The 10,444-nt window shown below is 36.0% G+C and overlaps 1 protein-coding gene across 1 annotated transcript; it reads right to left on the bottom strand.

The window, feature by feature from the left end:
- Positions 1-2,671: 2,671 nt before the first annotated feature.
- LOC138696620 (small proline-rich protein 3-like) lies at positions 2,672-10,184 on the bottom strand. Its single transcript, XM_069821806.1, has 3 exons — positions 10,049-10,184; positions 6,482-7,507; positions 2,672-2,993 (listed from the first exon to the last, which is right to left on the bottom strand). The coding sequence occupies exons 1-2, from the start codon at positions 10,080-10,082 to the stop codon at positions 6,540-6,542; spliced, it is 1,002 nt and encodes a 333-aa protein (XP_069677907.1). The 5' UTR covers positions 10,083-10,184; the 3' UTR covers positions 2,672-2,993; positions 6,482-6,539.
- Positions 10,185-10,444: the final 260 nt, after the last annotated feature.

Genomic DNA, 10,444 nt, shown 5'->3' with positions numbered 1-10,444 from the left:
TAGAGTAGGCTATCCTTCTCGTTCCAACTTTTTTTTTTTTGTTCATCTTAAGATGAATACATACATAGTGTTCTGCCAAATAGCGGGTCTTTCACTGCAAACCCATCATTCTCCAATCTTTCTTATTTTCAGCCTTCCTCTTTGTTTCCGAATATGATCCCCATATTAATTTAGTGTCGCCATCATCTGGTATCTTCTTCTGCCCCGAACTCTTCTTCCGTTCATCATTCCTTCCAGTGTAGCATTCAGTAGGCAGTTTCTTCTCAACCAGTGACCCAAGGAATTCCTTTTCCTCTCTCTGATCTGTTTCAAAATCATTCTTTCTTCACCCTTCTATCCAACAACAGCTTCATTTCTTATTTTGTTTGTCCACTTCACACATTCCAGACTCCACACAAAACAATTCACTAGTCTCTTCCTTAGTTTTTTTTCCAGAGATCCGCAGAAGATGCTCCTTTTTCTATTAAAAGATTTTTTGACCATTGCTATTCTCCTTTTGACTTCCTGGCTGCAGCTCATGTTACTGCTTATAATATATCCCAAGTATTTGAAGCTGTCTGTTTGCTCTACTGCCTCATTTAGAATTCGCAAGTTTACCTTATTTATTTTTCTTCCTATGACCATAGTCTTAATCTTGTTGGCATTTATCTTCATTCCATAGTGCTTACAGCTGTCATTTAGCTATAGTAACGTAACCCTTAGTATCGTCTTCTCTTCTGCTAACAACGCTTTATCATCAGAAAATCTTATGCACTTTTTTTTCTTCTTCCTCCTACATCATTCATCCCATGTTCTGAAAACAGTTCTTCACTAAATCCTCCAAGTAGATGTTGAACGGGGTACGTGAGAAAGGGCATCCTTGTCGTATTCCTCTCCCTAGTTCACTTCCTTCTTCTCCTATCCTGACTTTGACTCGTTGTTTCATACAAAGGTTACTGAACAGCCTCCTCTCTTTCCAATCCACACCAATTTTCTTCAGAATTCCCATCAATTTATCCCAGTTCACTCTCTCAAAAGCCTTTTCTAGGTCCACAAATACTTTATACACTTCTTTACTCTTCTCGAGGTATCTTTCGCCGTTTATTCGTAGCAGTCCAATTGCATCTCTCATACCTTTTCTCTTCCTGAAGCCAAACTGCTCTTCTTACAACTGTTCTGGCATCTTAGAATAAAAACGTCGATTCAGTATTCGCCGGAGAATCTTCGCCGAGTATGATATCAGGCTGATAGTCCTGAACTCGCTACATTTCTTGGCATTATTTTTCTTCGGTATTGGAAGTAATACTGTCTCTGTAAAATCTATAGAGTTAAATTCGAAATGTCATACATTTTTATATTCAATGCCGCAAATGTAAAAACTTAAATATAGTTGTCACCAATTTTAAAAGGACTTACGTCTTTCTCAAGCTCGTGTCTGACACAAAACGTAATAAATTATACGGTATACGCTTATTAATTATGCAGCGTGGCCATGTTTCCTTCTGACTCTGAATTAGTCCAGCTGCTGGACTGAGGTAAGTAGGCCTACGATGTTTTTCCTTAATAAAGCAATTAGCAGTTGTCTCTCGAAAGTGTGTTACCAGCCATTACGTCATCATAATTGTCTAATACCTTTTAATAGATACTTACTCTATTTTGGAAAAGTCTTATGTTGAGCTTACAAAATAGTACATTATGCAACGAGCCTATAATGGTAGTAATTAAGACGCGAGTATGTTTATGAAACGAGCGCAAGCGAGTTTCATAATTTTCATACGAGCGTCTTAATTACCATTATAGTCAAGTTTCATACGACTTTTTATGCTCGACCATATTTGTAACTTGAAATTATTCATAAGTATTCATGTTATTCTTATCTGACTGAGGAGCGGAACTGACCTTGTACAATATCTCGTAAATTGTGGGATGTGCGCAGACGCGGAAGTATTGATTTTTTCCGAGAAACAAATGTCGACATTGACCTTGGTATAATCTAGAGAGTAAAATAAATATTAATCTTGATATAACCTATTTGAATATTATTTACAATTAACGCTAATTATTATAGTAACAGAACTGACTTTATTTCAAATATAGGTGATTTATTGTGCAATTGGTGAAATGAATTTGCGGGAATGTGCTTTGTGAAAGGCTGGAAGATGACTGTGAATTGATGTTAATTTGTGTGTTTTTTTTTCGACTGAGTTTAATATTGTATTTGAGATTTCAATTTTATTTTGGATCGATTGTTCAACATAACCTTCTGCGACAGTATTGGATTTCCAGCCTCCGTAACGTTTCAATGTTGTGATGTCGCCGCCAGCGTCTACTAAAAATTGTCGCAGAACTCCTGCGAAAACAGTTGTCTTTCGATTGCATATCCGAGAATAATCGATACTTGCGCTTTCATATTGCTACAATGGTATTTTCTGATTGGTGGAACACCTGAACTTTAATGAATAGGTGTACTTTAATGAGGTCCATTAAAGGGCTGCTGCCAGGTGTATAATTACTACATTTCGGCATGGTCGAGCATAAATTAATTTCATAATCCTATCACAAAAATTAACTTACATCACATTGTGAAAATAATATGAAAATCTATTAGAATCTTATAATGGAAAGGCAGTCTTAGGAATGCGGTGAATGGAGATTTGTATATAAAAGGTGATGCATTAGTAATATGAAATAAGGCTTTTCCACTTTATTTGTTTATTCATAAGTTATGTTTCCATTAGATAAATATTAACATTGATGTTACTTTCCAAGAAACAATAATACAGTACATGAATATTTATTCGATCACAATAAGACACTTTTAAATATATTTTCATCAAACAAAAAATATCAATCTGATTAATAGTAACAATAGCCTAATGCTATCGTCAAACAAAAATAAATGTATAACTATGTAGGCTATTATACAATAATACAATAACGTTTGTTGTAGACCAGTGAAAAAAAAAATATCATCTAGCTAGCCAGGCAAGCTTCATAATGATTGAGTAGAACATCTGGAAAATAAGAAGTAAAAATTAATTAATGTTATCTATGGTTAGAGACCAGAGTAATATGAAGAAATTTTTGCCAGAATATAAAATTTATTTTGGTAAAATATCAAAATATAATATCGAACAAATATTTCAGTGCTAAAATATCTTCGTTCCTAAACAATTTGGAGCACGATTACATTATTATTATTATTATTATTATTATTATTATTATTATTATTATTATTATTATTTACAAAATAAACCTTTAGAGAATAATAGTTTTGTCTATATTTAATATTCTACCAAATAAAATGCAAGAAACCTGTATAATTAAACAATTCTTCGACATAATTAAATGTTTACGTGAATGGAAAAATTAGGTAACTAGATTTTTTACATTGCAGAGAAAAATAGTTATTTATGTATCAAGAGAGGTAAGTAGTTTTTCCTAGTCGAGGACAAGTTTGCGCCCAAGCGATAGTGAGGACTGCAATTAAGTAGTCCAGACTAGCAAATTCTATTTAACTCACGAATTGCAAATAATGTTTTTTCCACTCCCTCATTTTACGTATAAAAATATATTTCTTTATTTTTCACGATTTAATATCAGATCTGTTGGGTGGGTCGTCGAGTTTTGAGTATTCTTTTATTTCTTGCTATATTACCGTTGAATGAATAGTTACTTATGCACAAGGAAGGTAGCCTCAATAGTAGTTACCAGTCGGGGACGAGTTTGCACTCGAGCTTTAGTGAGAGCGGCAATTAAGTCCGAGAATGGTCAAATCTACTTACCTCCCGAATTGCATATAATATGTTTCCCACTTCTAGTAAAAAAATATTATACAGTATTTTCAAAAATTAGCTTGGATTTACGTCTGATATCAGTGAACGCGTATAGTATTCTTTTGTTTTATTAAAAAAATTGGTTTGGATTTACATCTTTTAATAACAGTGAACGCGTTTCAGTATTTTTTTTTGTTTTGTTTTATTACATTGTTTGTTGCTATAGGAGTTGTAAAACTGTTTACACATAGAGAAGTGTGGCAGACATTTTGAACATTGCATTGTAGTTATTAAAAATGAATTAAGTTGATGTTGAAGAAGCATCAAAGGCTGCTTGTGAGTTTTTACTGCCGCAGAAATAAAAAAAAAAACGATATGATCGTTCGTACAAGATGTTTAAGAAATGGTGTGGTGTTAAGGAGACGATTATTTGTGAAACCTCTTTGTTAGGATATTTCTTTGAAAAGACGTAAATAGTAAACTCACCGGCTAGTTTGTGGTGTGAATATTCTATGTTAAGGCAATTTTTTTTTATTGAGGATAATATTGACGTATTAGAAATACCCTAAACTGAAAGCTTTCTTGAAACGAAAGAATGACAGGTAAAAAAACCGAAAAAATCTAGTGTTTTCAATAGATAATAAATGTGATAATTGCAATTATTGTTTCTATAAATTTTAGTTGTCGGCAGAAGAGTTAATGAATGTATACTGACATTTGTTTTTACTTCCTTTCCGTTGCCTATAGAAACCAAAGAAGTGACGGTAAAATAGACTTCCTTCCTTGAAACAATGTAATAACAATATACTTACTAGACTAGGAGTGGTAAATAGTATATTGCGATACTAGATTGGTAAGTACTCTATAATAGAGGCGGGAGAAAGTATGAAAAAACAGGCGCTTACGCCGAGTTCTTTTAATTCCCAAGATTTTGTTATGCACTTAACACCCCTGTATTGCATATTATTTTTTGCACAATCATAATTTATATATTTATTTTATTTATTATTATTTTAGTTACGTATTAATTTCGAACTGAACGTTTGTCATTTTGTTAATGGCTATGTGTAATTTTTAGGTGACCGTGTTTTTATATTCTTTTTGCAATATTTGACATGTAAGTTAATTATTTTTAGCATATATTTGGCAGTGAAAGTAAAATTTACAATTCATTTCTTAATTGCTATGACAACAATTCTTGAACAATCTGTGATATACTTACAGTACTAGTTTGGCATGTCTGGAATACTTACAGTACTAGTTTGACAGGTCTGAAATATTTACAGTACTAGTTTGACAGATCTGAAATATTTACAGTACTAGTTTGACAGTCTGAAATACTTACAGTACTAGTTTGACAGGTCTGAAATACTTACAATACTAGTTTGACAGGTCTGAAATATTTACAGTACTAGATTGACAGGTCTGAAATACTTACAGTACTAGTTTGACAGGTCTGAAATACTTACAGTACTAGTTTGACAGGTCTGAAATACTTACAGTACTAGTTTGACAGGTCTGAAATACTTACAGTACTAGTTTGACAGGTCTGAAATACTTACAGTACTAGTTTGACAGGTCTGAAATACTTACAGTACTAGTTTGACAGGTCTGAAATACTTACAGTACTAGTTTGACAGTAACATAGCAACCAAGTCATGTGTTACTTGAATTAATGAATCTAGGCCTATTGCAAAATTTAGAAATGCAATTTTGATTTATTATTAAGTTACTTTATACATTTTTTTAAAGTATTGTAAAAAGTTATTCACTAACCGCAAACTATGACTTGTCTGATCTCGAATCAGGCCTCGGTTTCCCATGTCACAGTTCTCGATACGTAGGCTAATATAATATTTGTTTTATTTGTTGGATACGACTGTCTGTTATGTGAATGAATTGTTCAAATAAATGAAAAGCTATTACAATATATGAAATTGAATTGTATAAATATTTTGTATGAAAGTTTTAAATTGAAAATATTCATTTATTCATGCCTAGGGAAGGTCTTTCACTGCAGATCCAGTATTCTCCAGTCTTTCCTATTTCCTGACTTCCTCTTAGTTTCCGCATATGATCGATATACTGTATCTTAATGTCGTCTATCATCTGATAACTTCTGCCCCGAACTCTTCTCCCATTCATCTTTCCTTTCAGTGCATCCTTCAGAAGTAACAGTATTTCAAGCCAGCGTATTTTATTAAAGTTGCTTTCCTGTTGCATATTGTTATCGTGTACATCTTTGTTTTTGCTTTTACAAGACAACCCTACAGTTTCCTCCTGATTATATTGATTCCTTATCACTTAGGTTCCGATAAAGTAACTTTTTCAGAATAGGCATCCTTGATCCGTGCGTTTTGTTTACGAACATTAACTAGTTGTCGCGTGTTTCCCACCGATAGTAGTAGGTAGTGACGACGTATATTCAGTTCCTATCGGTTGTACTGTTCATTCACTGATGTTTTAGCTAGGAGATGGAGAGCGCTCTTGCTAGCAGGTAGAGTTTTAGCTAGTGGAAGGAGATAGTGTTTACTTAGTCTGAAGCAAGTCAAGGCCGTATCCTAACAGTTAAACAGCCTATCCTGATAAAGCTATTATATCCGAACCTTACTCTTCACGTAACCGGTTCACGGATAAGTCCTAAGGGGTTGGGTAGACAGCCTGTATCACAACAGTGAGAAGTAATATACCCTTTCAATTCGAATAGAACCAGAGACAAGACTCACTTCGTTCACATGCCGTGCGCAGTTCAACTTCTCCAGATTTCCATATGTAACTCGGTCGTTACCGCACACTTCTTTGAATTGGGGAGTGCTGGACAGCTGTTGGCCGCGATCGAGCAGTTGTTCGTGGGCGACCAGTAGTTGTTAACGAAGGTTGATCGTCTGATTCTAGTGAATCGTCTGATTCTGGTGGATCGACTGCTCCTGGTGGATCGACGGCTCCTGGTGGATCGTTTGATCCTGGTGGATCTGGTCCAGGAGAGTCTGATTTTTCTTTTGGTTTTTTTGTTGGTTTTGGTGTTGGTGTCAATTTTGGTGGATCGCCTGGTCCTAGTTTTGGTGTATCGCCTAGTCCTGGTTTTGGTGTATCGCCTGGTCCTGGTTTTGGTGTATCGCCTGGTCCTGGTTTTGGTGTATCGCCTGGTCCTGGTTTTGGCGTATCGCCTGGTCCTGGTTTTGGTGTATCGCCTGGTCCTGGTTTTGATGTATCGCCTGGTCCTGGTTTTGGTGTATCGCCTGGTCCTGGTTTTGATGTATCGCCTGGTCCTGGTTTTGGTGTATCGCCTGGTCCTGGTTTTGGTGTATCGCCTGGTCCTGGTTTTGGTGTATCTCCTGGTCCTGGTTTTGGTGTATCGCCTGGTCCTGGTTTTGGTGTATCGCCTGGTCTTGGTTTTGGTGTATCGCCTGGTCCGGGTTTTGGTGTATCGCCTGGGCTTGGTTTTGGTGTATCGCCTGGTCCTGGTTTTGGTGTATCGCCTGGTCCTGGTTTTGGTGTATCGCCTGGTCCTCTTAGTCTTGGTGGATCGCCTGGTCCTCTTATTCTTGGTGGATCGCCTGGTCCTCTTAGTCTTGGTGGACCGCCTGGTTCTCTTAGTCTTGGTGGAGGGTTTGGTCTTAGTAGTGAATGGTTTGGTGGTGGTTGTGGGATTGGTCTTGATATTGATGGAACTCCTGATCCTACTCTTAGTCTAGTTGAGAGGTTTGGTCTCGGTGGAAGGTATCCACTGACACCATCGTCTAGCAGGAAAACTGTAAGATAAGCGGGAGTGTGAAAAATAACAATTTATCAAACGAATATTTAATTCTCAAAAGATTTCGATTAGATATTTTGTATTAATGGCACCGATGAAACATAGAGTGCAACATGTTTCGATGATTCGTGATAGTGGTGGTGTTATTAATATCGATAGTATTGGTATTAGTATTGTCAGTACTTATTATTGTTAGAGGTAGTAGTGATGAAAGTGTAGTAATGGTATTGGATGCTGGCTAGTAGCGGTAGTAGATGACGTTGTAGATGATGGTTACGGATGGCGCTTTAGGTGGTACAATTGTGGTTAATGGTTGTGAGTGATGGTGGTACAATAGTCTTTGTGAGTGGTGGTGGTAGTTAGTGGTTGTGAGTAATGGTAGTGGTAGTGGAAAGGTGCTGGTTGTGGGGTGGTGGTGGTTGCGGGAGCAGAGGTGGTAGGTGATAGTTGCGGGTAGTGGTGCTGGTGATGGTAATAGATAGTGGTTGTGGGTAGGTGGTGGTGGTAGGTTTTGGATACGAAGTGGTGATGATTACGGGTGGTAATGGTGTTGGGTGGTGGTTGTAGGTGGTGGTAGTGGTGATGGTGGTGATGGTGATGATGATGATAGGTAGTAATTGTGGGGATGATGATTGTGGTGAGAGAAGAAACTACGTATTTGGTCTTGTACAAAATATAGGCCTGCAGTACAATACTATAGACTACTAACGCGTATGAACCTTTTCATTCGTCTCTCTACTCCAACTTTACCATCACCACCCACACAATTTTAACTTTCTGAAAGTTTTGAAATCACTACAGACAAAAGCATACATTAAAATCCGTAGTGCTCGGTTAGAAATTCGGTCCAGCGAAATCGCACAAGAAACTGTAATACACCCAAAAATTTACCGGTACTACTCACAAGGCTGAATATCACAATTTGATTACGTTAAGGCAGTTTTATGTAAAAATGGATTCATCACTAAACAGACTAAGTGTAAATGCAAGATATGACCTCGTATAGTATTTTAAATTATAGGAAACCTTGAACATTTTATCACGTAACTTAGACTCTCCCAAATTATTTGGTTGCCACTCCCAAGCCTGAATAAGATGGGAGGGAAAATTTTGTTTAGTGCAGAGACCTGAAGATATTTGTATTTTCTCTGACCGTGTAGGAACTTATATGCCACCTTTCAGAGGGACCCTGATCTGTGCAGCAATTTACAAATCTTAATCGGACCATATGTTGACCATGTAGAAATTTTCATAATATTTGCTTTAGAGAGTCACTCACGTGTAAGAAAAGCTTTCGTTACCCTCCCCTACCCTCTGAGTGGAATGGACGGTGACAAATGTGCAGTCAAAATTAAAAATGATTATTATTATATTTAATTGTTAACTTCTCTTACAGAATATTTCTCAGATGATACCAACTCGCCTGTCTCATTTGCTAGTTTACAGTTCTTAAAATTACGTGTAATAAAGAAATTCGTCGATGATTCTTGAATCTGAGCGCAATTATATTTTTATTTCAAATAAATACCCGTAAATTTTTAAAACCAATTAATATATTCCCCCGTATAACTCCTTGTTAATTCCACTCTTAGATATTGAATATGATCAAAATCCGACCAATACTCCAGGACAAACCGCTATGTGTAGTGAACACTGACTGCGTGCATAAAACCAATTTTGGGCATAAGAAAGTATAAAAAGTATATATCTGTGAAAATATCGAAATACATTTTTTCAAAGAGCTAAAATACTTCTTCTGTTACACTTTATATCAGGAGAAAGTAAAAAGCTGGATTCAATATCTGCTATGCAACACATTTGTACAGTAGTGGCAAAAAAAAAAAAAACCGGACCGACCTTTGTAGCTGATTTCAGAGCCTTGTTCACTCCAGAGCAGGATAGACTGGTAACTAAGACTTCCGTGGTTCGAATCCTGCCTGGAAAGGAAACTTTATTTTGTTCCTTATTCAAATTTATTCCCAATACTTTTCCATTGCTGGTAAAATTCATGTTCTGGGAATAATAAGTTAATTAAGTAGTAAAATATCGCTGCAATCGAAAAGTGTTGGGAATAAATTTTAATAAGGAACAAAAAAAAGTTTCTTTCCCAGGCAGGATTCGAACCACGAAAGTGTTAGTTACCAGTCTATCGTGCTCTGGAGTGAACAAGGTTCTGAAATCAGCTACAAGGGTCGGTCCAATTTTTTTTTGCCACTACTGTACTAAAGTAGCGATATATCAGGTTTTCTCCGTCGAGGTGGACTTCTGTTTTATTTTATTACAACATCCTGATGTGTTGTAATGATTATGTTCGATTCTATAACTGTACTCTTTTGTATTGGTTAATATTTAGTTATTTTAACTTACACCTATTTCTTTGTGTTACTGATTGTCACAAATCAATAATTTTAAATGAACAATTGTCCATTGGAGAAGTTTATAAATTGTTCCACACAGATACAACATCATGTACGTAGTTTACTTTCAGCATTTCCATCAAATTATATATCGTTTTAAGTTAATAACTGTATTTACTTACCACAGAGAATCAAAGCGAGAGTCAAGACCTTCATTTTGCAAACACCTAATCCATACTCACTAACTTAAAATGGAGCGAACAAATTTATCTGCCAGGGAATACTGATAACAGGACGTGACATCTCTTGAGGGATAGGACATCCTCTGAAGTTTAATAATTCCAGGATTTCCCTTGATGATGGAAGTCTTGACTCAGACCTAACGAGGTAAGACATCGCATAAAGACATTAACATAATTTAATAAATTCCATCCTCGTTCTGTATACTTATTCATCTTCAGCCTGGTTCTTTTTTTTTCTGGACATTTTATCTCGTCTCTCGACCCTCTCTTCCATCTAACTTTCCTTGTTTTTTTTTCTCTTCAACTTCCTTCTCACCTTCCTTCCTTATTTTTCTC

This window comes from Periplaneta americana, chromosome 3 (genome assembly GCF_040183065.1).
Source record: "Periplaneta americana isolate PAMFEO1 chromosome 3, P.americana_PAMFEO1_priV1, whole genome shotgun sequence".
Classification (NCBI taxonomy): Eukaryota; Metazoa; Arthropoda; class Insecta; order Blattodea; family Blattidae; genus Periplaneta; species Periplaneta americana.
The sequence above is the reverse complement of the archived record's forward strand: the minus strand, read 5'-3'. Positions and strand labels throughout refer to the sequence as shown.